This window comes from Poecilia mexicana, unplaced genomic scaffold, assembly GCF_051168715.1.
Source record: "Poecilia mexicana isolate PSO_F unplaced genomic scaffold, ASM5116871v1 scaffold_19, whole genome shotgun sequence".
Lineage (NCBI taxonomy): Eukaryota > Metazoa > Chordata > Actinopteri > Cyprinodontiformes > Poeciliidae > Poecilia > Poecilia mexicana.
This window is the reverse complement of record NW_028263388.1, coordinates 12,907,883-12,935,821: the sequence shown is the minus strand read 5'-3', so window position 1 is coordinate 12,935,821 and position 27,939 is coordinate 12,907,883. Positions and strand designations below refer to the sequence as shown.

The following is a 27,939-nucleotide window of genomic DNA, read 5'->3' as shown; positions in this document are numbered from 1 at the left end:
TTGTAACCAAAACAAATTCTTGATATGAAAAACCTTTAGATTGTAAACTTTAATTTATTTCTTGAATGGATGTTGGTTTTCTTTTTGTGTCCATTTTATTGTACATGTATTAATTCTCTATTTTAAACTTGTACTATTCTTGAGTTGGAGAAACGCAAAATAACTCCAATGTGCTTGTACAACAATATTTATATTTGCATAAATGACAATACATTCTGTTGTATTCTACTACAGCTTTATTTAATTTCATTTTATTTCATTTTTTTGTTTTTACATACTCCAGTCCACCAGGCGGCGGTAAATGTAAACTAATTTACAGAAGAAGAGACGGCAGTGTCGTCACCGTCTACTCGTGACGCAGTTGACGATGTAAACAAGAGAAGACAGTCGAGGGCAGAAGGGATCAAGCAGACCGACGTCACCTCAAATGAAAGTCGTTAAATACGCTTTAGACGGCCGTCATGGGGCTCCCGGTCACGATTAAAGTCAATTTTCGCGGGAATGTGAAGAGATTCCTGGCTCAGGATGTGGACAAATTGGAGTGGGAGTCCGTGGAAGCCTGGGTAAGCTGCTGGAGGAAAAAAGCTGGCGCAGTTTGGGGAAGAGCAGGCCCAGAAATGGCCTAGCAGACACGTAAACAGCAGATCACCTGAAGGACGGTCGATTCGGTCAACAAGATATGTGCAGAGCTGGTCATTTTAAATGAGAATGTGCTTAGCTTGTTTTGAGAATAAAGCTTTTGTTCCTACATCCATTTTCCAGCTGTCGATGTGTAATATTTCTCAGCCTGAAATGTCTATTATTGAGGGTTTGTTGTACGTGTGTGTGAATAGCTGATTTTTTTTTTTTAGACATTGTTTTCTGTGGGTTGAATAATGACTCCTTCACATTACATTTCAGATCAAAGCGTCATTTGGGATCAACCACTTTCAAGTTAAGTACTTTGATGAAGATAATGAAGAGGTAAGACTCTCTATATGTAAACATGGCGCCCTTACCAGGAAGTATTCGATCGATAACATAAACAACAACATAAACACATAGATAAAGAAAAAAAAATATATTTTTCTATTTTATTATATATTTTTACGTATTTAAAGCCATTATGACGTGAGTAAATTTTTGATTTTCAAATTTTAAATACACTCACTGGAGAATATGATACCCATGCTGACCAGAGACGCGTATGTAAATTATGCCAAACATATTGAAGCCCCTTAATATTTTTTTCTTTGTGTTCTTTTACAAATACAACATTTAATGTATTTCATTGGGTTTTATGGAGTAGGCCAACACAAAGAAGCATTATGTAATTACACAATAGATGTAGAATTTATTTATTTTTGTCTTATGGATTTTAACAGAAGCTGCTGCCCATTATTTATTTGCACAACATTTCATGTTTGCCCTACATGGCTTGTGGAGTGTGGAGTGCATTACTAATAGCTGTCCTGTTAATGGATTCTTCACATGAGTTGAGGATGTCTGCAGCTCCTCCAGAGTCACCATGTCTGCTGTGTTCTTTGATCTTTACATGTTTGTTCACCCCTGAGGCCTTCACAAAGCTGTGCTGATAACGAGATTAATTTATGTACAGGTGGCCTCTACTTACTATTTAGATGAGCTCAGAAGATAAATGGTTAGAATGCATTTTAATTAGGAAATGTATTATAACTGTGTATTATTTTAATTCAGTTCCACAATTACATACAACTTGTTCTTGGTCTACCACATGAAACCCTGTTAGAAGACATTAACATTTTGGCGGTTTGATGTTTTCAGATTTTTGTTGTTGTTGTTGTTTTTTTGTTGTTTTATTTCTGCCAACAAATGTTAAAGCAATGGTAGAAATTACAAATGACTGGGTGGATAAGACACCAAAGTAACCAAACCAAGTTCAGAGCAGGTACAATTACATGTTAATTACTCAACAAACTGATGTCACATTGAGACAAAGGGTAAATAATGATTGATCAGACCACCAGACAAAAAAAGAAACACACAAAAATGAAGCCAAGACAATAATATTAAACCCCATTCCTGCCCAGTGATGGTACAGTTCATAGTTCAGCCTGCAGCATGTGACTCTGCCCCACCCATGTCCTCCTTACGTCATAGTCAGGAACAGTTTGTTTGTTTTTTGTTTGTCTTTGACAACCATGGCAGCGCACCAGCATTAGACCAGCTTGTTTAAAATGACAAAACAAAAAACAAAAAAAAAAAACATTCTGAACTATTTGGGGTGTAATGCCAAGCCACTGATGTTAATTAAATAAGTTCTCGATAAAGACAAACAGTGACTTCATTTAGTGATTTCTAACTAAAGTCAAGTGGCTGCAAATAGCTCACTTTAAATAGTCTGTGGGGAGATTTTGAAAATGACTGCTAGGTGTATGTGTAATGTTTAAGTGCTAGCCTTATATACAGAAGCTATAGTTCTTGACGCAGCCATCCTGGGTTTGATTCCTGAACTCGAGGCCTTTCCTGCAGGTGTCCTACTCTTCTCTCTCTGCCCCCTTACTGTCTTAATTGTGAATAAAAACTACAAGTGCCAAAAACCAATTAAAGGGGCAGAAAAGAACATTTTGGTCTACTGACATGAACAGTGGTTAGGTGAATCCAATACATAATGGAGTTGGGTCAAAGTAATGTCTCATTGAAGTCGACTGATCTTCAATTGGGATCAGAAGCCCAGTAATTGGAAATGGGATTTAAAATTAAGTTTTCAGAAAATAATATTGTAGCTTGAATAATGTATGAAATTCAAACAATTACATGCATGTTTATGCCTTTAATAAATCTAAATCAACATCTAAGTGAAATAAAAAGGATAAGCAAAGCAAAATGAAAGGACCAAATGTTAAAACATGGGTACTGGGCATGAGATTTGCTGTGATTCCCACAATATATCTTTAAGTAAATATACAAAGTTTTAAAGTTCTAAAAAATTGGGAACAGCAAAATTTGCCATTTTAATGGAGCAACGTTTTAAACTCTAGTTATACTTTGAGACTGGCCCAAATCTAGTTGATACAAAATGGAGGTACACAGATTCACCACATGACTGGCAAATAATGGGTCCTAAGATAAGAATGTTTCCTGATCTGATGAGTTTTTATTTCAGCTGCAACATTCAGATCATAGACCCAGAATTTAGAATAAACAACGTGAAAGCTTGAGTCCGTCCTGCCTTGTGTTGGTGTTTCGGGATGCTGTTGCTGCTGGTGGGGTGGGAGATGTTTTCTTGGCATAGTTTGAACCCATTATTACCAACTGACCTTTACTCAAATAGTACAACCTACTTGGTCTATGTCGTTGTGGGCCATGTCCATCATGACAATAAACTCGCTGTACCCCAGTGGCCTCCCCAGCCCCCATATCTCAATCCAACATATTCCACCAAATTCAGAAGATTTACATCATAGATGTAAAATCTGCTTCCAGCTGTTTGTTTGCCAAAGCACCAAAATCTCTAAGGAATGTTCCAGACACTGTCAAAAATATATAAGGCAGTTCAACTCATCCATTGTTTTCAATTTAGCTGAGATTGGGTCACAATAGTAGGTGGTCCAGGTCCAGTTAAATACTGTCCAGCTTATTCTGGGCAATCCCAATGTGTTCTCAGGCCAAAAGTTATATGTAGTCTCTCCAGTGAGTCCAGAGTCTGATAGAGTAGTCCGATGTTTTCTAGTTGAGGACCACGACCTTGGTCTTTGAGGAACCGACTCTCAGCCTGGTTGCTTTGCATATGGCTAAGAACTGCCAACTGTGGTTAATGGTGTATTTGTTTTTGACAATAATGAAAGTTAGCGACTTACTTAATTCTGACGCTATGTATGTTTTCTTTCAGATCTGCATAAACAGTCAAGGTAAGAATAATAATCACTGATGGTTTTCCGTCATGGCACTCGAGTAACGCGTTGATAATACACCGACATGTTTTTGTTTTGCAGATGAATACGAAGAAGCAATCAAGGTATTGTAGCGCTGCTGGATATTCTTGGAAATTATTGGCTGAGTAGCACTATAATGTTTTCTCTGTTATTCCGTAATTATGTGATAAAAGAGGCACAGCACGCTGCAAAGACATACATCCCCTTTGAACGTTTTAAGTCTCTCGGGTTTCTACGTATTTCATCTAGATTTCAAGCGATAGACCAACTGGAGGCTGTGCATAATTAGAAAGTGAAAGGAGCAAAAAGCATCATCAAGATTGTTTGCTTACAAAAATCTGAAAATGAAATTGAGCCAAGCATTTGTGTTCTGAGTCAATGTTTTGCTGAATCACCTATGGTTAAGGGTTACAGTTGCAAGTCTTTTGAGGTACACTCCTGTGAGCTTTTTCATGTCTACATATTGAAATCCTTTCACATTCTTCTTTTCCAAATGGCTCAAGCTCAGCCAGATTTCATGAAGGGTCTTTGTCACAGACTCTTAATTGGATTTAGGTCTGGACTTTCCAACCCAAGCATGTGCTTTCATCTGAATCCTTGTTTTGTAGCTCTCAGACTGTCAATTTCTTTTTCTATTTACTGAAAGATTGCACTTTTTTTTTTTTTGCATGTAGGCCAAACAAAAGTTCTCACCGATCAGAGGATTTTCTTCCACATGTTTGCCTTGTCCACCACATGGCTTGTTGCAAACTTGCTGCAGACTGGCCTTCATATGGACTCCCTCCCTCCAACTAGTGGCTTTCTTTCCCATTAATGCCAGATTTGTGCACTGCACAACTTGCTATCCTTTTCATTAAACTTCGCAGTTCTTCACCACAAGATAAAATACACGGTGGTAGAATTTTTATTTTTGTAAAGTCACCAAATGCAAAAGGTTCAAAGGGTGTGAACATTTAAGTGTGCGCTTGTTTTATTGTAACAGCACAATAAAAGCAGCTTAGATGTGTTTTACTGCAAAAACTTTCTCTTTGCGTATGTTGTCATTCTTGCCTTCAATTTATTGTTTGCTGTCCATTGCTCTCAGAGTGCAGAGAAGCAGGGGAACCAGCTGCACATGAATGTGTACAAGATGAAGGGTCAGGCATGCGGCGGTCCTCTGAAGGCGGAGGTGAAGGAGCTTAAAGGAGACCTCCGACCTGCTCCGCCGTACCCGTCAAGAGTTAAATCCGTGGACAAAGGCACTCAGATCACCCCAGAGCGAGAAAGCGTAAGAAAACCCATCTTCCGTCGTCTTACTCATTTTTCTTTGTTGGTTATAATCTGCTGACTTTATGCAACAAGGATGAGTCAGTGAAAATGACTTCATCTCTGTCTTTTACTATCTGTTATCTAACGTTTAAGATGTGATTTTGTTTCTGGTTTCTGCTTACAGGTAGCAGTAAAAGAAAACAAGGGGAATAAACCTGACGATGATCCTCCTCCTATGTGGTTCAGATCGTACATGGAGAAGGTTAGCATTACCGATTGGGGAAAATAAAAAATCCCCCCAAAAAATTGTGCAAAACTTTTCCCTCAGACAATTAAAACTTTATTTTCTTGGGTCTTAGTTTAAGGACGAAGTCGTAAAGGAGGTGGTGGAACGGATGTGCAACGACTTCTCCGGCCAGTGTTGCACTCACAAATCCTCCGACGGGCTCCAAGAGGACTGTGGGCCCATTGAAGGACCTATAGGGCCCCGACCGGGCCCCTCCACCTCTAACGGATCGCTAGGGTACACCCCAAACTGCAGCACCTGCAACAAGCTCACCTCTGAGGGGGCTTACAAATGCAGGTAGGCATTAGGCTGGGGCGGTCGGGTGTAGCGGATTGATATGTCTACGCTGTCAAAAATAAGTTCTGAAGGGTGAATTTGATTCCTGCAAAAGGGGGTTTGTAGGTTTCTTCTTTGTTGTTATCCTGAAATGTTTCAGATCATCAGAAAAAGTTAAATCAGTCAAAAAATAACTTGATCAATTAAAAAAAAAAAAAAAAAAGTTTTTGAATAAGAGCAAATAAATCTCTCCAAACCAACACTGCGCTATGTGACAATGTAAACCTAACAACTGACGTCACGCGTTAGTGTTCTCTTCTTTACGTAATTGTTAAAATTCACCCCTATCCATGAATTCCTTTCACACTTTTTTGAGCACGCATAGTGATTTTTATTTATTTATTAATTAATTTATTTATTTTTGGCGCTGTTTCCTTGCCAGTGTGTGCCCGTCCTGCATCCTGTGTGAGATGTGCAGACACAGCCACGATCCGAGCCACAGCCTGGTGAGAACCAAGACGCCTCTCTCCATCCCCGAGCATGGAATGTCGGGAGAGTTTAGGTAAACCTTTAAAAACTGAGGCTCGTCCAGCTACTACTTTCTTGACGTAGATTTGAAAGAGAGTGCTAGTTCTTGCTGTAGCATCTACATTATTAAAGGTGAAGACAAGGCAAAAAATGTGTTTTGTTTTTTTTTTTTTTTTTTTTTTTTTTTTATTTTGGAAAGTAAACTTTTGATAGTCAACAAATAGGTGTTCCTGATGACATTTTAAACCAGGTTCCCAAGGCGAGGAGACAGGACTGTGCGCAAGGCCGAGAGACAGCGCCTCAAAGCTGAAAGAAGGCAGCTGAAAGCAGAGGTGAAGGAAATCAAGAAGAAACTGAGGCTGGAGAAGAGGGGGATGCAGTGGAGCGGACCCCCTACCTCAGACAGAGCCAGCCTGGCAAACATGGCGTCCACATCCACCCAGTTCCCGGCGCTGCCTCCTCCCGCTGCCTCAGAATCAGCCTCAGGTCCCGCCACAGACCCAGGTCACATCCCAGCCCCGGTCCCCGACCCCCAGGCCTCCAGTCCAGAGTAAGCGCCACCTTGGAAGGGCGTCCGACAGTGCTGGGTACCTCTAGCCCAGCATGGATGCAAAAAGTCTTTTTTTTTTTTTTTCCAAGAAAAAGAAATCAAAAATATGCCATCTTTGTAATCTAGTCTGTATGAGTGTTTTCGCTGGCTGCTCTGGGGTGGTGGCAAATGTTGGAACTACCTCAATGTGAAAACTGTTGCTGCTGCTTCATAGATTTTCTAGAAAAAAAAAAAAAAAGAAAGAAAAATTTGCTTTTGAGCTGCAAAAAACAAAAAACAAAAAAAAAAAAATTCTGGGGTCCTGCTTTTTTTTTTGATTCGTAGAGAAACAAAAAGAGATGCGTGTTATAGAGAAACCAGGGCTTTTTTTCAACAATGCTCTGTACACTTGAAACTAGGGGTCCCGGGGTCTCGCACACGTCCTTGGTGCCCACTATGGCTGCCTTGTTTCTGGATGAAAATCTGCCTGATAACACCCGTCTGGAGCCTGGTACCAAGTTCATCAAATACTGGAAGATGAAGAACTCGGGCACAATCAGCTGGACTTCAGAGACCAAGGTACCCCTCCCACTCATCGAGAGGCCAGGCTCCACTCTCCCTCTCTCTCTATGCCCTGCACACCTCCCACTTTACTACTTTTATTCTCCTCTTAACTTGTTTCCTTTTCTTGATTTACTAAAATCTTCCAAGCTTACAGGTGCGTCTCAGTAAATTTGAATATCTTCCGAAATTGCATTTGTTTCAGTAATTCAGTTTTTAGAGAGAGAGAAAAAAAATGTATATCAAATATATTTATTACACACAGAGTGATACTTTTTGAATGTTTTATTTCTGTAAAATGAGATGAGTATGGCTTACAGCTAATGAAAGCTCAAAATTCAGTTAGAAAATCTTTTTTTTTTGTTTTAAATAAAGAAATGTGGGCCTTCTACAAAGTATGTTCATGTACTGTAGAGTGTATGCACGCAATACTCGGCGGAGCATCCGTTGCATGGATCAGTGCATCAATGCAGCATGGCATGGAGGCGTTCAGCCTGTGGCTCTGCTGAGGTGTTCAAGGAATCCCAGGTTTCTTTGCTGCAGCTCATCTGCGTTGTTGGGTTCGGTGTCTCTCGTGTTCCTCTTGGCTAAAGCAGCACAGCATATCAGCATCGTAAACATCGGTACCAACACCGCAACGACATGCTGGGGATGGACTAATTATTTTCTGACATATTCCAAGTATCATGAGTTCACAGTTTGGGATGGTAACAAGATATTCAGCTTGTCGGACGAAGCCTCGCCGCAGCAGGTGCGGTGTAGATCCACCGATTGCATCACCTAGGATGGACGCACCGGAAGTTGAAGAAGAGAAGATTGTGGAAAAATGTGGATTTATCACTACGGATACCGACACTGCAGTCCGTTACCGTTGCATGATTTTCTAATTTCATGCAAGCCTATGCTTAACAATACTCTATGGATTCTCTGAGGTTTAGGCCAAACACAGGGTAACCCTAACCCTAACCCATTATCACTAAAGCGGGTGTTGGTACGTTTCGCTGTGTGGGCAGGTACCAAGTCCTACTGGACTAAAAATCAGCATCTCAATACAGCTTGTCAGCAGAGGGAAGCATGAAATACCCCGGTAGATGACGGAGGACCACAGGACCAACGGCAGCAGATGACAGAGGCATCCTAAATCATTAAGAAGCAACTTGGATTCTGTCCCTGTCTAATCTTACTCCAGATTCTTGAACCATGATGTCTGAATAAAATGCAGCTTTCTTCTGAACAGATAATTTTTGGACCACTGTCCAACGGCCAAGCCTCTTTTCTCTTTAGCCCAGGTGAGACACCTCTGACCTCGTCTCTGGTTCAGGTTTAACACAAGGAATGGGAGAGTTGTAGCCTATGTTCTGAATACATTAGTGTGTGGTGGCTTTCGAAGCTCTGACTCCAGTCACAGTCCACTAGCGATTCTCTCCCAATCATCTCAACTGTTTTTTTTTTTTTTTTTTTTGTTTTTCTATCACACTTTTCCCATCCATCCGACTTTTCATATAGCAATCCATGAACAGCCAGCTAATCTGTTTATGTGAGTAGTAGCTACATGAACGTTGTCTTTTCATTAGCTGCGAGCCATAGTTATCCAAACTAAAATAAAACTTAGAGCTATGTCATTCTCTGTGGAATAGATCTGTTTAATATCAGTTTCTTTTCTTGAACGGAAACACTGAAAAAAAAAAAAAGTAACTTTTCAAAAATATTTAAATTTATTTAGAGGCACCTGTGTTTATCCAGTGTTGTTTCTTATTTAATCCAGTTAAGTTTATGTTGTGGTTCAAGTTTCTAAGTCTTTGTCTGGATGTAAAATGAGTGTTGCCCCCCTCAGTATGAACGCATGACTATTTATTTATTTATTTTATTTTCTGTTGTGTTTACTCTGGTTTGCATGCTCTTTGTCTTTGTGCTTTTTCGCATGTGTATTCCTATTTTTTGTGTCCTGTGTATGTGTGTGTGCGTGCACGCAGCTAGTGTTCATGTGGGGAAACCTCGGCTTGGCGTCGGAGGAGAGGAGGGAGGTTCCAGTGCCCCTGCTGCTTCCGGGACAAGTGGGCGTGGTCAGTGTGGCCTTTGTGGCTCCCGTCATGGAGGGGATGTACACCTCCCACTGGCGGCTGGCGCACTGCGGCTGTCAGTTCGGCCCGCGGGTCTGGTGCAGCATTGTGGTCGACTCTGGCAGCGGCCGCAACGGGCTCGGGCACCAAAGCAAGCGATTGGCAAGTCTCACACGCAGCGACATCACCTACTTGCAATAATCTGGTCACATAGATATTTAGATGAAATCACCCATAATGTCTTCATGTTTTCGTACCAAGGAGCCCGACTGTCCTATGACCTTTCTGGTTGATTTAAAACGGCAGCTCTCCAAGCATTCTGAAGTGCCTCAGCCTTCCACCTGCACCAAAAAACACCAAAAAACAACCAACTGTCTTACCTCAGATCAACTGTATTTGAAAGTCTTGTTTTAAGCAAGTGGATGGAGAAATCCATCTAAGACTTGACAGAGAATCCTTTAGCAAACCATCTGCTGTATATTTTTAAGCTAATTGTGGTTTGGGAATCACCCTGTAGGTCCTTCAATACTAATTTTAATACCGAAAACTATTCAATAGATTTTACTAAAAAAAATGATGAGTCATTGATAGAAACAAAATGCCCAACTATTAATTTATAAGATGATTCTTTGCTTCACACCGGACTTGGATCGCACCGTGACGTTAAAGTTGACCGAGAACATCGACAGTTTTGGCAGGTCTAGATCAGGAGTCTCCATATGCATTCCTTTGGAGCTAATGCCCTGCAACTTTTAGATGCGTCCAAGTCAAATAACTGAATTACCCCTTCAGCATGGCATCAAGTTTGGCAAAGTCTTGGTGACGATCCGTTGATGTTATTCAGGTGTGTTGGAGCAGTTGATGCATCTAAAAGTTACTGGACATTAGGTCTTGAGGACTGGAGTTTGGCAGGCAGTGTGCTCCACATTATGTTTGATGGAGTGTCAGGGTTCAGAGATTGCGTTGAACTCGCACAAAAGGAGAAGACTGGAAGCAGCAGCACCTGGATACATGAGACTGGTCTGGTGTGGTGAAAAGAGAGCTGAGCCCAAAGATCTACATGCCGATCTACGTTTCCACCCTCATCTGTAGTCAAAAGCTTTGGGTAGTGAACAAAATATTGAGATCGCGGATACAGGCAGGTGATAAAGGGTTCCCCTGCAGAGCGTCTGGTTAGAGATATGGTGAGAAGCTCAGTCTCCTGGCGGAGGATGGGTGGGTGGGTGGGTGGGTGGATGGATGGATGGATGGATGGATGGCATCCTCAGGCCCATGAGCTCTCCATCAAAATGGCTGCCAACAGTTCTGCTGGGTGACCATGGAACGCCAGAGAAACAAAGGATTCAGATCTTTGGTGTGATCAGCTCATATCGAAGAGTGAGACTTTTGTGTGCATGCCCTCGTCTTACTACTGCACTAGCCCAATCCCCTGCATCCTTTGATACCCCGCTGATAAGCTGACTGTTTCCTCCCCCACAGCATGGCTAAAACTGATGGTGGAGGTGCAGAAACCTCTTTTATACATACGGAATATCCACAGATTGTGAGGATAATATCCTAGTGCAGAGAAGGTTGTCCCTTTAGCAGTAGCATTGTGATATGGCCTTGGAAACAGTGGCAAAAAACAACAACAACAAAAAAAAACAATTTGGTGAGTAGATACAGTAGCTGCTCAATCGCCTTCACGCAGGAATTTGAAATTTGGTGAAATGGGGGCCTAAATTAGCCGTTATCCAGTAAAAACTCAACACTGGTTATTCCTCTGAGTCTTTGGTTATTTCTGTGCTTGAATGATTCATAGATTTAAGTTGAAGTTGCTTAACCAATAAAATAAAGTCACATACTGAGCTGAAAATGTGTAAAACAAAATCAGCCAAAGTCCAGAAGTAAAATTATTTAAGTCCTTCAGAAAGCTTGGAGAAGTGTTGCATCAAAACTTAAAAAAATAAAAAAAATAAAAAAAAATAAACTTGGCTGCTTTGAAGGGAAATGCAGAAAAAATTAGGACCGACTCAGCACTTTAGCAAAGTTGTTGTGTCCTTTTATTCTTTGTATTACAACTTTTGTGTCCCACAAAAACAAACAAAAAACAAACAATAAAAGAAAAGAAAAAGGATCATTTGTTAGGGTTAGAATGAACAGGAATTTTTCTTTTATTACTATAAAAATAATCGGAAATGGTCCATGAAGATTTAACATGGTTGTTATGGTGAGGGTTGGTACACTGACAGGCCATCCTGTTTGTGCTTCAGAAGGAGGAGGTGAAACCGGCAGAGAAGGAGGCGACGCCCAAGGAGAGTGGCCCTGCCTTCGCTGCAGACCTCCCACAAGAAGACTTCTACTTCCCATCGGTCGACCTGCTGACCGCACAGGTGCTCGCGCAACGCGAAGCCGTTTTCTGTCACGTCATTTTCAAGTCGTGCGTTGATCAAACGGAAATAAGAATGGTGGCCGCAGTTCAGTGTACAGAAAAGTATCTTTTCTTTCTTTTTGTTGCCACTGCTTGTGTGAACTTTTACACAAACGTGAATATATTCATATTAACAGTCAAATCTTTGGTCTGTGTTTTCATGACAATGAGACAATGATGCATTAATACTCTTACTTTAGTACCCATGTAGTAAAAATAAAACCATTATGTTGATTTTTCACTGCAAATTTTCTCGTTTTGGTCTCCTTAAAACAGGTTTTCTAGTACTTTTTTTTTTCCTGTTCTCCTCATAGCCGTAGTAGAAGTCGGCCAGTTTATCAAACAGCTGATTAAATTAGGACAGTGACTTAAACGTCATCATAGTAAACTCCGAAATCAGATGAATCCTGAGAAGTAAAGGGGGTTCTAACCCACAGAGGGTCTCATAGCAACTGGCTTGAATGTTCATCATCTGTTACTACACCACAGTACCGTATTTTCCGCACTATAAGGCGCACCGGATTATAAGGCGCACCTTCAATGAATGGCCTATTTTAGGACTTTTTTCATACATTAGGCGCACCGCATTATAAGGCGCATAGAATAGACGCTTCATACTCTATTATTACACATCCACATTAATAAAGAAATGGTCCCCGAGTACTTTATATAGTAGGCTGGCCCAGTCGTTGTTTCACTCACGGTGTTGGTGTTGCGATATTATGCCCAACTGCTTTCTGGGTAACACAGACCAACCGACACGCTGCCGCTGCAGTCTCTGTCTCTCTTCCCCTGCCCCTCCCCCCCTTTAAATGTATTATCAAACTTTATTAACAAACCAGTGTTCTGACAACTATCCCAGCATGCACCGCGCACTACTTCTTCTACGGGGGAAAAAGAAGTTGGCGGCTGCTTACCGTAGTGGACCAACTACGTAAGCAGCCTACTGCATGTCTGTGTAAACATGACGTCTTTCATTTCGATCTGAGTTAATTAGCGTAGCATTTCTGCCGGATTTTCACAACATATCAGCCACGACAATGGACAGGGGAACCAACAAGTTCATGTCATCTTTTTTGGACGACATCAAGGTGTTTGAGCCACTGGATGCCTCCAACATTGTGCGCGTCACAGCTAAAAGCTACCGATAGATGAGGAAAACAGCAGATCCTCACACCCTCAGCATAAATATAGCTGTGGACAAGATCACTGATGCCTATTGTTCTTGCAAGGCTGGGTAAGTCGGCATTCATGGTTTTGATGGTCCACAATGTACATTAGCATATGTTTACTACTGTAGCTTGTGTTTGTGAGACGGTCACGCACGTGGTAGCTGCACTGTGACCTAAAATGGGCATTAGCCAATGAAACGCGGCCCCTGTGGTAAGGTCCGTTGCTGGACCTGTTGTGGCTCAATATTGGTCCATATATAAGGCGCACCGGATTATAAGGCGCACTGTCGGCTTTTGAGGAAATTGAAGGTTTTTAGGTGCGTCTTATAGTGCGGAAAATACGGTAATTTGAATTTTCATTGTTCTGTTTACTCTTTTTTTTTTTTTTTTTTTTTTTAGGATCTGCTTTCATTTGAGTTGCTGGACATAAATATTGTGCAAGAGTTGGAAAAAGTCCCCAACAACACTCCCGTTGGTGAGTCAAAGTGCTGAAAAACTCAGCCCTGAACTGGAATATGTATTTTAATTTTTTTTTTCTCTCTCTGTTTTTGTTCCAGCTTTGACTCCCTGCATCTCCCCCCTCCCCAATGATTCATCTTTGTTGGAAAGGACGATGACTTCACAGACGAAGGACGAGTCGGAGACCACAGGAGTCCGTAAACTCTTCGGTGAGCCATTTCTCTGTTGCTGACTCTTTAGAGTTGTCTAATTGGGAAACTTAAACATTTTAAACACAAACAGGTGTTTATGTTCAAAGACATTTTTTTAAGTTAATTCTGGAAATTGATTTGGTTATTCAGTCAAATAATAGAAAGTTTCTTTCAAGGCCTGCAATTAGAACCTTTAGTTGCTAATCCCTGTGTATATTTCTCTGAAATAGAAAGAACAACCCCGTATCCCTTCTTCTCGCTCAAAAAATATTCTAGAACAAGAAAAAACTCAGAACAGATCCTAAAACTGTTCCGTCCTTTATAATTTTTCTGTATTTTCCGTAAGGAGTCAAACTGAGGCCCAAAGACGTGTCGGAGCCCGTAGCGCAAGACGAGGAGAAGGAGGAGGAGATCAGCGGAGCTCAGTTCCTCTGCGAGACGGTGATCCGCTCCCTCACGCTGGAGGAGGCCCCGGACCACAGGCCCCTGCGCCGAGCCAAGCACAGCAGCCTCAAACCGCAGGGTGAGCCGCTGCAATCGGCTCCTCTCGGAGTTTAACGCCAGAGAGGGAGATTCTGTGTTTTAATCTCTCTCTCTCTGTTGAACATTGTTTCCAACCCTTGCAGTTGTTACCCGGGGGCCCGGCTTTGGCTTTGAGAGGGGAGTCGGGGTGGAGGAGAAGCAGAAGGCGAAAGTTAAGCAGGAGGAGATGAATGCCGACAGAATCCAGAGTATAGCGCCGCCTGCAAATACCGTCTTCAACCAACTGACCCAGGGAGAGGACGACTCAAGGCCGGGTGAGTGGAAAAAAAAACTAACAAAACACACCTGTAATCTTCCTTTATTTTATAGCTGGACCTTCTTGAGCCAGGATCTTTATTTTGGTCATTTTTCCTCCCCCCTCCACTTGGTAGATCCTGAGTTCGGAGCCGAAAATGTAAACCTTAATATCAAGATATCACATCAAGATAACGAAGACAAAGAGGTTTTGCACACTATGCAAAACATGAAGGAGAAGAATTGCGAGAAAGAAGAAGGCAGAACCAGAGAAGACTGGGATGAGGTGATGTTATAAACATGCTTTCAATATTTCCACATTTTATCAGACACATACTTTGCTATACTTTATTAGAATTTTAGGTGAGTAATCGGCAACACAAAGTAGTAACCATAAAATGTCCGCAAACAAAATCCAATGCGAACTATGAACTGTTAGGGTCAGTAAATATATTCGGAGCCTAAAAGCCTTTTTTGGTCTCCTGCTTCAGGTCAGCAGCCAGACGTCCTCCGTCTCCTCCAGCGACGACTACATCATCGTCCTCCCGGACTGCTTCGACACCAGCCGGCCCCTGGGCGAGTCCATGTACAGCTCCGCCATGTCGCAGCCCGACACCGCCGCCGCGAGCGCCACCGCGGCCTCTTCGACCGACCCGGACCAGGAGCAGGAAAAGGACGAGCCCTGCAACTTTGAGCCGTGCAGGGAGGCGCCGCTGATGGAGAGGAAGGAAGAAGAGACCATCGCCGTGGAGGAGTCGCTGGGCAACACCTGGCCCCTCCACGTCTCGCCCATCCACAGCAGCGTGAACCAGATGCTGTGCGCGTCCCAAACGCTCGACGCCGTGACGCTCACGCCTGAAGTGGTGCCGCCGCCTGTCGTGCCTCAGCCCCTGCACCCCACACCGGTCATCTACTCGCCCAGGTGAGACCGGGGCTTTCAAGAGCCTTTAACTCTTGTTATTGAAACGGAAGGTGGTTGCCACACCGCAGCTCCGCCTCGAGTGGTCAAGTTTCTATCCACGTTTCAGATCGGAGGCGCTGTATCTGGCTGGGGATCCCAGTCCTCCGGCCTGCGAACCGTACGAGCCGCAACAACCACGGGTTCACCTAAATGGTGAGTTTAAACCATCACGGTGACTGGATCTCACCAGATTGCAGATATAATACATAGGCTGGCACATAAAACTAAGAGGCGGCATATTTATCACTGTAAAACCAGACAGTTTACCTTTTACCGTTGCCACTCAGTCTGCTGGTTAGACTCATTGTGTTTACATGACTTAGCAGTTTTAGAAGGAAGTTAAGGCAACTCAGGAAACGCATTATAACCACTGCAGGAAGAGAGGAACTAACGCAGCACGAAGGTTTTCAGGATTTGTTGCTTCAACAAAGACAAAAAAAAAAAAAAAAAAAAAACTCATGTTCCTCATCTAATCAGATTTTTTTTTTTTTTTTTTTTTTTGTGGGTTGTCATTTCCTTTTCTAGTATCATCCGGTCTGTCCAGATCAGCCGGCTCAGCATGCAGTGCCTTTGAGGCGTACAATCCGAGAGCGGGCAAAGCGCTGCAGCCAAGGTGCAAAACAGCAGAGTAAAACTTCTTATGCTACAATTTCTGTGCTGTAGTCTCTTTTCTTTTTCTTTTTTTCCTTTCTTTCATGCTGCACTGCAACAGAATTTAGTCTGTTAACCTGAGAGGTAATTAGTATAATCAGTGAGTGTGACTGTGTTTGCACCAGGGGCCAAGGAGGCATCACAGAGGGACTTGTCAAAGGGGCCCTTTCTGTGGCCGCATCTGCTTATAAGGCTCTCTTCACTGGACCAAACTGTTCCATACAGGTACATGACTCAGAAGTCTGCTCTATAAACCTAAAATACAGAACTTCCAACATGAGAGCTTTTCATTACCAGACATTATTAATTTGCTTGTTTGATTATTTGCACAAGCAGATGAAAACGGTTTCATTCAAGTCAAGAAAAACTCTAGAATTTGGAAATGAATAGCTGAGTTGCAAGCGTCCCAACGTTAGGCATGGGCTGGCATGAGGCGTGAGCAGTATGACGATGAGCAGGAAACGGCACAGCGCCGCAGTATTTACGCAAAAGTGACAACAAACAAATCAGAACTGCTGTTACTGAAAAACAGAAGCGTATTTTACTGATAGTTGAGTAAAATTACAAACATATTTATTAAAGTTATATTTGTTGAAAAAACGTAATTGTGATTTATTGACTCAAGCAAAAACGTTTCATAAACACAAGTTAAATTTATTTGTAATTTAACTACAGGTGCTGATAGGACCAAACATTCTACATATTGTTTATTTTTTAGCAATATTTTATTATCAGAAAAAAAAAACAAGATTTAAATGTATGCAGAAAATTATTTGAAAATGCTAAGATTAATCTTGAGTAGTATCCTGATTCTGTTTAGACATATCAGCTAATAAAATCCTCACTCTTGAAGTTTAAAGACATCTGAGCTGTTATTTCATCCGTGCTCACCTGTCTGACGGTTTGACAGCGAAGCCAGAAGCGTCAGAATGCACAGAGCTTTAACTCCATCCCTGTTTATCTGGTTTATGGTTAGTGAAAAGACGAAGGCTTTAAAGCCAAAAGACTTTGCCAGGGCCGCACAGAGGAGAATCTGTCTGCATAGCCGCGTGCATTTCCGCACAGAACGGTGATCAAGCTCTTACTATGAAGGGCATCTGTTGCGACATTTTTTTTTTTTCTGCACAAAGAAGCAGGTTTGTCCTAAAGATTTGTCAGTTTACATTAGTTTGCTCCAAATAGAGCTGACAAATCTGGTGATTCCAGCATTTCCTTCTGACATTGCGACAATGATACACAAGGACTTGAACTGATGGCATCTTTACATCATTTTTCTTTTTTTTTATGTTTTTTTTATGTTTTTATATATATATATATATATATATATATATATATATATATATATATATATATATATATATATATATATATATATATATATATAGGTATACCATGATTTCCTTAACCAGCTCATGCCTAACCAGAATTGTTGGCAGTACTTTAGGGGTTGTAGCCATTATTAAAAAAAAATATATATATATATGACTTTCCTTTTGTCTCTTACCTCAAATATGGTTAAAATACGCTACAGATAAATGTTGTTCTTCTTTAAATAGTCTTTAACTCATGATGTTGATATATGTCATGTAAACAATTATTGAGCCAGCAGCAGACATTGATTTTTTTTTTTCATGCTTTTCATGCTTTCAACAGGCAACAATAATACTCAATGACACATCTGAATACATCAAATTAGGCAACATAGTAGTTTTTGTGCCAGTTTTTTCAAGGCAGAAAATACCTGTTTGTTTCCAAGCACGTTTGTACGGAAGAGGATTAGGGCCACTTAAAGAAAAAAGACAAAAAGGAATTCTGACTTTAATCTCAGAATTCTGAGAAAAAAAGAATTCTTTTTTCTTTTTTTTTTCCAGTGACCCTAATCGTCTTCTGTACATTTGTATCCCTATTGAAGAATTTCCCATCCAATACTACATTTTCAGTTGAAGAGGAAGATTGTTTCAGTCTCAGATGATGTATTGCTTCCACTCAAAATCTGCTTTCAACCCCCCAAAAAAATAAGTAAATAAATAAATAAAAATAAGGTTGCGTCTTTTTCCTCTTGTTCAAACTCTCTCCCTTCTTGAGTTGTACCTGTAAGTCTGATCACTGTGGTTGCAGATTTTATTTTATTTTAATTTTTTTTTTTTTTTTTTTTTTGCTCTCTTGCAGTTTAAAGCAGTAGCTCTGCCTAGATCCATCTAATAAAATATATTTATTTAAATTTTATTCAACAAGGTGAGTTGTTAAGAACAAAATCTTGTTTTCAACAACGAGCTGATGAATGAGCATAGAGTGACACAATTGTCATGATTAGCTTTATTTAGGGTGTTATTAGTAATTCACATAATTTACTCCAGGGGATGGTGAGCTACCACTGACTTATAAGAAAAACATGTAAGTAAAACATCTGTTTAAAAATCTGCATATGCACTAATTACATATCAGGTTAACAGACTACAGCAGAGGCACTTTGTTTTGTTGTTGTTGTTTTTTTTTTTTTTTAGTTTTTCATCCCTCCCATCACAGGGACTTTTACTCTCTCCAGACAACACGGCTTTTACTTGAGGAGGGAGAGGACGTTCAAGCGAGAGGAGAAGGCTGCAGACAGGAAGAGAGTATAAATGCTCAAAACACACTTGAGAGCAAAAAAACTGATTTTAGAGACGGCACGCATTTTTATAAAGATGAAGGGGGAGCAGTAAATCCAATACTGAAGACAAGAAATCTTCAACTGAAATTACGTTTTTTTTTTTTTTTTTTTTTTTTGCACTTTGGAAGGAAAATTCCTCAAATTAAGCACAAGTTGCGCTCATTTCAAATAAAACACCTTTGTCCCTGTGAACATGATTCGTTGAGTGGAGATTTACCTTCTTTATGTTCTTCTCTTTTTCCCTTCCTCCTTGCCTTTTTTTTTTCTTTCTTTCTCGCCTCTTCCAGCGAGGGATCGACCCTGCCAGACAGGACCCTTCCATGATGGCCGTGCTGCTGGAGATGGGCTTTAAGGACCAGCGGCTCAACCAGCAGCTGCTGAGGAAGCACGGCTACAACCTGCTGCACACCGTCAACGAGCTGGTCCAGATGGCCGAGGAAAGCCAGAATGAAGCTGCTGACCCTCCGCAATGAGCCGATGCCGAGCTTTTGCGAAGGCGCCTCCTAGACTCATAGGAAAAGAGTTATTTCAGCTTTTGAGCTTAATTTAAAAAAAGAGTAATTATAGAGTTGGGCTTTTAAATGTCTCATATTCTTGTGTTTGGATTTTTTTTTTTTTTCGATTGCTTTTTCAACATTACACTACACTTTCGTCTCCAAATATATGGAAGAAAAATTGAAAAAAAAAAAATGGCTTCTCTTTCCCGTTTTAATTTAGCTTTACTGCTTTCTTCAAAAATTAGCCATTTACTGTACACCTTCTTGTAAATGATTCTCGTTGGTAGCTTTGTTTACCTGGGGCCGTTGAGTTGTACGTGTTGGTTGAAAATGAGCGAAAACTGAAATATCGATGAGTTAAGTGTTCCCCCCCCCCCATCATTTCCTCATCCCTGTGTTTGTATGGCTGATGTAGCTGCTTCCTCAGCGCTGTAAAATAATTGTGCTCTCTTAAGGTCGGGTTAATATACATAGAGATGAAAATGAAACTTTGTGTGAGATGAACCGGGTCAGGAAAGCTAGCTCTGGAGTAAACTGATGCTACTGATGCTGCATGGGTTAAGAGTCAGAGTGCAGTAATAAGAATAGATATTTAAGTTTTTTGTTTTTTCTTTAATTATTGTAGTGAAATTTGCCTAACAATGCAATCTTCTTCTGTATCAGAGTACTGTTATTTTAGACGTTGACATGTGGAATGTATACCAAACTCTCAGAACGGATCACTGTTCAGATTTGGATGTTTTTTTTGACACCTGCATGATGAATAGAGGCTATTAGAGACGAGTCATGTTCTTGTGGTCTTAGCACAGTCACAGTGAAACAAAAATACAGCTTTGTGACATCTTTTATCATCTCCCCCACCCCCACTTGCCTGCATTTTCACATGTCTTGGTCAAAAACTCAAAGCGAAACCCAGCAATTTTCAGTTAGCACTAATTAAGCTGAGATGTCTCTTAAAACACATTCCTCAAAGCTTATGGACCCAAGTATATTTGATTTGATTGCATTGCCTCTTGTGTGCGATGATGATTAGCTTACCGAAACATGCTTGTCATGTAAGCTGACATTGTGTTGTGTCTGGACTTAACTTTGCGTGTGTGTGTGTGTGTGGTTGAGCTTTTTAGGAACCATCGTTTTTCTTATGTTTACAATTGTTCAAGTAAAAAAAAACAAAAAAACATGCTCTTAAGAGTAATTCTGAATATATCTACCTTGCTTGTCAAATTATTCTTCTGCAACAGAGTGTACACTTTAAATACTCTTCTCCCAATCTGCCAATAAACTCTTTGCCCATCTGTTTCTTTCCACCTTAACACTGAAAATCTAGAGATGTAGGTCTGAAAGTTGGTACAGAAAATAAATTCTTTAAGATTCATTTTGAGTTATTGAGTTGTAAATAATTCAAACACGGCGGTGTGAACGGCTGGATGAAAGTCGCCATTATTACTTTTTTTGTCAATTTAGCAAATCTCAGTACTTATTATGATACTGAATTTTTAGGGTGGTGTTAAATACAGCATAGGTAAAAAAAGAAAAAGCAAATTCAGAGGATTTCACCATAAATTGTCACTCATTTGACACTCTATCTCTGTCATGTTAAAATATCTTTGTTTAAAAGGATGTATTTATTATAATTTGCTTTAGTTAAGTTATGCTAAAGTAGAAACTAATTTTAAGTCTATTTTAGCTTAGCTTGCATTAAGCTGACATTGACCTAGATTTCAAAAATGCTTAGTTAAGTGTAACACGTTTTTGAATCATTTATCTTGTCACGTTTTAACACAGCCTTAGCTGTTTTATATAAATTTAGTCTCACACATATTAGATTAATTTAGTTCAACAAGGCTCAGATTAACATATTTTAGTATAATTTAGTGAATTATTTTAGCTTAAGTTAAACATGCCTGTCTTAGTTCAACTTTTCAAATTAGCTTACCATAGTCTATTTCAGTTTACTTTAACATAGCTTAATTTAACAAAGTTAGTTAGTCAAATTTAGTTTAGTCAACACAGCTTGGCTTAGTTTAGTTGTGTATCTATATCGCACATTTGAGCACGACTTAAATGTGCTTTTAAGTTTGCCACAGTGCTGCACACAGAAAAATAACAGTAGTTTCAACATAAAAGAAAAATACAATCACAGTAGAAATAGAAACACAAAAAGCTCAACAAACGAATCTGCCGCACTGTATTAAAAGCCAGCAGCGAGTACAAATATGTTTTAGAAAGTGGCTTAAAAACACAAAGAGTTGAGCCAAAAGAATTAAAAATATTTTATTTTTTGCTTTTGTTTTCTTTTCTATCCAAAGGGGATTGCTTTGGGGGGGGGAATATTGCGCAATCTCCCATACTTAGTGGCGTAACACTGTTAAGTACGCAAGGAAGAAAAAAGAAAAAGTCGACGATAACTCAACCCCCATGTGATTCTGCTCTTCACATACAGGAACTGACCCACCGCTGAGAAGTAGGAAGTTATTTCTCCTTTGCTGTTTTCGTTGTGTTGACGCAGCAAAGATAAAAAAAAAAATAAAGCACTTTCAATGCGGCTTTTTAAAGGAGAATTAATACAGCAGACATTTTATAAATTCACTCTGGATACCAGCTGGAATTAGAGTCAGCAGTGAAGGTAAGGGCGAAGAGTCCGTCTCGTTCAAAGAAAGTCATGTTGTATGCAGCTGGTGGGAGATCATACGCTCAATATGCTCATTTAATCAGCACATGAGCCTGATTGGGACAGTGTCCGATGTCCGGACATTATTAATGAGTGGTGGGGTTTCTTCGAATCAAACATGTCTTTATAACATTGTGGAATATGAAAGGACTAATACTCGTGTTGTTTTTAGGCTAGCTAACATTCCTGAAGTTCCTATCATTTTGTGTCATGTACACTCATCAACAGAATAACTGCAGATAAAAGACACGAGAACTGTATGAACTCTGGTACAGCACAAGTAAAAAGCTTTGTTTCAGTCAACTTGTCTGTTTTATCTTTTACTTGTTAGTAAAATTGAATAACTTATGAAGATATAATACAGAAAGAAGAGAAACTAATTGTCATTAGAGGGGGAATGGAGTCTATCTCCAGTGGTTATTGGGGTTGTTGTCAGTTCATCCTAGATTAACACAGACTTATTTAATATATGCATTGGTTATTTTTGAAATGCGCTGTTGCTCAGGGTGATATTAAAACGGGGCGGTGCACACATGTAAGACAAAAAAAATATAACTTATCTTAAAGTTGTACATGCCACATATTTTTTTATTGCTTTTATGCATGTCCAGTCACTCCATGTGATAGACTTCCTATCTCTAAGTGTTATTTTGGAGCTTAGTTAACCCTACATGCACTGGAATTCCTAGAGCGAACCTGTGAATGCACGGGGTGGGAGAAGGTTTGAATCCAATGCAGATAGACCCCATGCTGGGATTTGACCTAATTGCCAAAAAAAAAAAAAACACTATCAACTGCAACCTATATTCAGTCCACCTGAGACAAGATGGAACTACCGTTAGTTGCAATAACAGTTGCAGGTCTTTTGGAGTATGCCTTTACCAGCTTTGTGCATAGAGGCCAAAAGTTTTGACCTTCTTTGTTTCTTTGCAAAATAGCTCAAGCTTGGTCAGATTGAATGGAAAACACCAATGAGCATCTGTTTGCAAGACCTGGACAGTTTCTCAATAGGATTTGGGTATGACCTTCGACTGGGTCATTTGACTTAAATCGTTCCGTCGTATCTCTAACTGTGTGTTTAGCTCATTGCCCTTTTGGAAGGTGAACCTTTGTCCCAGTCTCAAGTCTTTTGCAGATTTGGTCTTTAGTTAGCTCCATCCCCCTTCGAGTCTGCCCAGCTTCCTCGCAGCATCTTGGTGTTACCGCCATGTTTCACAGTGGGTGATGTACATTGTTTCCGTCTGTATGCCGTGTTTTGTAGACTATAAAGTCTGATTTTGTGTCTCAGCTGATCAGAGACATTAGAGTAAAAGGGGCTGGAAGCGAATGCATTTAAATCAAAGGAGAAAAAAAATTGATCAGATAATTGAAGACTTAAACACGTGGCTTTGTCGATAAGATCCCTGGGCCCCTTCTGCGTCATAAGGTCTGACATGTGCTGAAGGAATGAGCTTTTATTGACGCTTAAAAGTTTTGTGGGGAAATCACTTTGAATAGGTAACCAGAGTAGGACCTGATGCAGCTGTTTTTTTGTTTTTTTTTTCAGTTATGTTTCTTGCTTGTCTTGCTTAAGCTGGACTTTGTCTGTCAATAAAGGGTCATGGCGCCACCGGGGCACAGCAGCAGGAGAGGAGTGGATCCTGAAATGACAAAAACAATGGAGAACGCAAAAAACGTCAAGCAGGTTCCTCAGTACGGCAGCATTAATGGAAGCTCCTCTACCGACAGCTGCCCAACGTGCAAAGGCACCGGACGAATTCCCCGAGGTTGGTCTTACTCTTCTGGAAAAAAAAACAAAAAACAATCTTTGTTCTGTTATTTTATCTGTTTCTTGCTGTAGCTCGCTGCATTTGAAATGCTGATCTACACATGGCTTTCATTTCTCTTTCCGCAACAAAGGAAACCATAACTGTTTTGGTGCTTTCATTTCTCCAGTGTGTCCAGTAAAAACAAAACTTTTTTATTTTTTTCTTCCCTTTTTCCTTATTGTTGTACCAAAAGGCCAGCAAGATCAGCTCCTGGCTGTAATACCATGCAACGATGTGCGGCTGCAACCCAGACGCACGTATGTAAAACTCCGTTTAAATGTTTCGGCGTCAGGTTCAGGGACGTTTACTCAGGGATGTTAATGAAGCCCGTTTTTGGATTTCAGGAAGCTGTACGTGTGCATCTCCATGGGTTTGAGTATTTTGCTCTGCTGCCTGATCCTCTTTTTCTTCTTCCCGCGGAGCGTCACGCTCACGCCGGTGTCCGTGCAGTCAGTCATGGTCTACTTCACCCCGGACTCTGTCGAAATGGAGGTCACAGTAAGTGACAGCGACAACAAAAAAAACTCCACCCACCCACCATTAACAAAAGAAAGGCAGATGTTTTTTTTTTTTTTTCAGTAAGGCAATTTAAATACAGAAACTCGCATATAAGAAACTCCAGATTTATTATACACACAGAGGGTTATGATTCAAGTGTTTATTTCTGATTGGAAGTTGATTTTCTGCGCGTCTGCTCATCAAACAGGAAATATACAGGAATTACAGGGGAAAAAAACCCCCACAAATTGTATCAGCCAGCATCAAGGGCAATATTATTAGCAACATCGCCTGTGGTTTTATGTTGTTAACCAGAGCAATAGCAGCAGATGTAAAAGAGACTCGCAGTCTGTTGGTCTTCTCTGCAGGCACTTTTAGCTTTGTGACCTGAGAGAAGCAGCTGAAAGTCTCCAAGAAGAGCATGGTGTGAACATGACATAACAGAGGTCGCCTTCCTCAGCACCTACCTGCTGTTGAGAATAGGTTAAGTTTGACAAAACGGGGAACAGGGAAGTGTGAAGTGCTCAAAAATATGTTTGTGAACAGCTGCTCTAACTTTAGATTTGATAAAACGTGGTTGACCAGCAGCTGCAGGTTCCCCACACTTAGCCTTTCTTTAGACAGTGGTTTCCAAAGCATACACTGCACTTCATTTTCTTTGCTATAAATAAGTCTGAATGGTGTTTTGCGCTTACTGTAGCTAAATTTCCAATGTAATATCTAAACATGCGCCACGCAGACTTCTCAAGTTCTCACAGTTTTAAGGTTTATGTCAGATAGACGGCGTGGAAGGCATTCACATGACAGACAGCAGGTGTTATATGGTGGGTAAAGTCCCGACACTTTTATAGCTGTGCAAAACTTGTCCCAGTTTCCCCTCACTGACTTGCATGGTTTTCTGCTCTAGAATCTCTTCAACATGACCAACGAGAACTTTGTCCCGGTTCAGATCGCCGAGTTCTCCATGCAGGGTGTGGTTAATGAAATTGTGGTGGGTCATAGCAAAATAACCAACATGACGGCCATAGAGTCTCGATCGAGGAAATCGGTGAGTGTCACCCAGGCTAAAAGTGCTAGTGATATACAGTGGCTTACAAAAGCATTCATTCCCTTTTGCTCACGTTATATACAACAAACTTGAGTGTATTTTATTGAAACCACACAAAGCAAGACCTTGCAAAAGCACATGCGGGGTCAGTCCAATGGACCCCGTCTAGGAGAGTTAAAGAAAAAAAAAAATATATATATATATAAGTTGGTTGCACTGAAAATCTAATTTAAACACAAAAACAAAATATTGGGGAAAATCCCAATAAACTTCGCTGACTATTGTGTCAGTTCAAAGGACGAGAAATACTTTGTGCAAGTTCCTGTATTTGTCTCACAAGTTTCTTACCTGCTTGTTGGTTTTTTTGCAGTACATTGTTCAAATCGACCTGCCGCTTACAGACCAGGGCTTCAAGTAAGAACAAAACATTGATTATCACCACGTTGCAGAAACATTTGAAGAAAAGTCTCAATCTGCGCCCACTTTTTATTGTCTGAATGTGCGGACTCAGCAGATGTCACCGCTTTATGTTTGTCTCTTTCAGCAATTACTGCAAGTCAACTACTATCAAGATCCACACGCTGTTCCTGAAGTTGCAGTAAGTCTCAATCTCAATGTCAAAATCAACCCAAAGAGGCAGGCTAGTCAGCTTATCTCAGAAACTGCAACGCTTCTCTGCAGCTGTGTGACAAACCACAGCCACAAAAGAGGGCCCGTGTAGATGAAGTTCCTATCTTCGAATCCTTAAATCTGAAATGTTGTCTTCAGAAAGCACGCAAGGACAGTGTGACTCGGTGTTTTTTTTTTTTTTTAGAAATCAAGGAGGGGTGAAAAAAAATGTGAGCCACAAAATCATGATTGGCATTTTTAAATTTCTCTTCTCTTTTGCCCTGGAGGGGGTGGGGGGAGAGACCACTTCTGCTTTCCTATTTAGCAGAAGCATTTTACCACAAATCACCTTTCGTGCGAGTTTCAGAAGCAAATACGTACCTCAAATTTAAATGAGCAGTGGAGAATGAGAAAATATTTTCCTTTTTTCTTAATAAATATAATAATCGTATGAAAACTGCATTTTGTATGTACCTGGCCTATGTTTTCACGTTCTCAAACATTTTCATAGGAGAAAAGTGAAAACCGAAGAAATTAAGAAGGTGTACTTTTACTCTTTGACTTGAATTACTGAGTAGGGGTGTAATTGTACACATTCGTACCAGAAATATCAAAGCAAATGATCAAATACATAGTGTTGATTTATATCTGAACACATGCAATGTGTTTTCTCCAAACTTAACTGGCCCTGTGCAACAAATTAATCAATTCAGGAATTAACTATGACGAGCTATATTCTTTTGATTTCTCCTTTTACTATCTACACTTGGACCCAATTGCTGCCTGTTTTGTAGATTTAAGAAATAACGTTTGTATTACCTGTCAGACAACATGAAGTGGACCACAATTTCTCAAAAAAAAAAAAAAGACGTCATCCCCTGATGTAAAGAAATTCAAGAACAAATGAGAGACAAAGTCACTTACGTCTATGCAGTCAGGAATGCTCCATTGTTTCTCTGTAGAGGAGAAACAATGGAGCATTGTTTCTACTCTACAATGCTAGAGGAGAAACTTCACCAGAAGTGGTGATGGTTCACCACTTCTGGGATGGTTCACCCAAACCATCCCAGTAGTCTGCCAAAACTACTGCAAGAGTCCATCAAAAATTTACCCAGGATATCCAACACCACCAGCAGGTTCACCACTGAATGACTCAAGCAACAAATAGGTTGGATGCTTTGCACTGACCTAGTCCAAGTCTGGACTTCAGTCCAATTAATACACGTGGGAAGATCTTAAACATTCTGTTAATGATTAAAGAAGGCTCCATTGTGGCTCAGTTAAAATAAAAAAACAGGGATTTAGTCAGGATATTTTTGTCTGTCATAAGCATTTCTCTGATGATTTAAAACTTTTAATTATGACCAAAAAAAGCAAAAGCAGAAAAAAGATAGCTAAGGTGGCATAATTTTTCAAGACTGTATATGCTCCGCTGTGATCAAACAGTTTGATATAATTAAAATTATTCATCGATTGTTGATGTTCACTTTTTATTTATTTATTTATTTTTTCCCTTTTCCACCCAGAATAACCATGAATATATCCTATCTGTCTCACACGGAGCAGCTTTCACAGGACGTTTTCGAGTACATTGACTGCGGGAATAATTCAACCATCCCACATCCTGTGAGATCATGAAATCCTCATTATAAACACCGGACTTGTACTTTTATCCTTGCAATGTGCAATTTACTACTGTTAAAATGATATTATATTATTTTAGCTGTCCTGTTTAATCAGTCACTACCATGTTAGAAATTAAGCACGTTGTTGCTTTAAATATAACTGTATATTTTATCACAGATTACGTAAACTCCTGTTTTCTGTTTTTTTTTTAATTATTGGTTTTGTATTACAGAGTTGACCTCTGTTAATCCTGATTTCATTTGCACTTTATTAAACTCTGATGTCTATCGAAGGCTCCTTGAGATTGTTTTCTTTCTTCTTTCTTTACTTCTTTCCTCTTTCTTTACTGTGATGCAATGCAAGAACATTGGTGTTTAATTTTTTATGAAGATAATCAAAAAATATTAGGAATTGCAGCCAAAGTTTGGACGGTTCTACTTATCTTTGTTTTTAAGTATACTTGCCACAAGGTGGAGCCAAAACTACAGATAGCTCATGTGTACAATATTCTTTACTAAATAGCGCTGTTA

At 40.2% G+C, this 27,939-nt stretch overlaps 2 protein-coding genes across 4 annotated transcripts; both read left to right on the top strand.

The window, feature by feature from the left end:
- The first annotated feature begins 334 nt into the window (after positions 1-334).
- nbr1a (NBR1 autophagy cargo receptor a) lies at positions 335-20,524 on the top strand. 3 transcript variants are annotated; one of them, XM_088000929.1, is made up of 22 exons: positions 335-563; positions 901-963; positions 3,851-3,869; positions 3,954-3,976; positions 4,978-5,160; positions 5,326-5,403; positions 5,501-5,724; positions 6,146-6,265; positions 6,482-6,781; positions 7,180-7,339; positions 9,295-9,543; positions 11,634-11,753; positions 13,363-13,438; positions 13,521-13,631; positions 13,960-14,136; positions 14,240-14,410; positions 14,528-14,676; positions 14,882-15,312; positions 15,419-15,504; positions 15,877-15,964; positions 16,128-16,227; positions 18,940-20,524. In XM_088000929.1, the coding sequence occupies exons 1-22, from the start codon at positions 462-464 to the stop codon at positions 19,123-19,125; spliced, it is 3,216 nt and encodes a 1,071-aa protein (XP_087857055.1). In that variant the 5' UTR covers positions 335-461; the 3' UTR covers positions 19,126-20,524. The 3 variants fall into 3 exon arrangements, with proteins under 3 accessions (XP_087857055.1, XP_087857056.1, XP_087857057.1); XM_088000930.1 differs by lacking the exon at positions 16,128-16,227 and having other exon boundaries at positions 18,940-19,106; XM_088000931.1 differs by lacking the exons at positions 15,877-15,964; positions 16,128-16,227.
- Positions 20,525-21,465: 941 nt separating this feature from the next.
- Positions 21,466-27,701, top strand: tmem106a (transmembrane protein 106A). Its single transcript, XM_015013448.2, has 8 exons — positions 21,466-21,775; positions 23,417-23,586; positions 23,822-23,885; positions 23,973-24,126; positions 25,034-25,174; positions 25,545-25,588; positions 25,719-25,772; positions 27,310-27,701. The coding sequence occupies exons 2-8, from the start codon at positions 23,421-23,423 to the stop codon at positions 27,419-27,421; spliced, it is 735 nt and encodes a 244-aa protein (XP_014868934.2). The 5' UTR covers positions 21,466-21,775; positions 23,417-23,420; the 3' UTR covers positions 27,422-27,701.
- Positions 27,702-27,939: the final 238 nt, after the last annotated feature.

Excerpts from the sequence above, each read along its gene's own strand:
- nbr1a (XM_088000929.1), top strand. The coding sequence starts at position 462 with ATGGGGCTCCCGGTCACGATTAAAGTCAATTTTCGCGGGAATGTGAAG. Across the intron at positions 13,632-13,959 it reads AGGAGTCCGTAAACTCTTCG|GAGTCAAACTGAGGCCCAAA; the intron begins GTGAGCCATTTC and ends ATTTTCCGTAAG. Across the intron at positions 15,965-16,127 it reads GGCAAAGCGCTGCAGCCAAG|GGGCCAAGGAGGCATCACAG; the intron begins GTGCAAAACAGC and ends TGTTTGCACCAG.
- tmem106a (XM_015013448.2), top strand. The coding sequence starts at position 23,421 with ATGGCGCCACCGGGGCACAGCAGCAGGAGAGGAGTGGATCCTGAAATG. Across the intron at positions 23,587-23,821 it reads CACCGGACGAATTCCCCGAG|GCCAGCAAGATCAGCTCCTG; the intron begins GTTGGTCTTACT and ends TTGTACCAAAAG. Across the intron at positions 24,127-25,033 it reads CTGTCGAAATGGAGGTCACA|AATCTCTTCAACATGACCAA; the intron begins GTAAGTGACAGC and ends TTTCTGCTCTAG.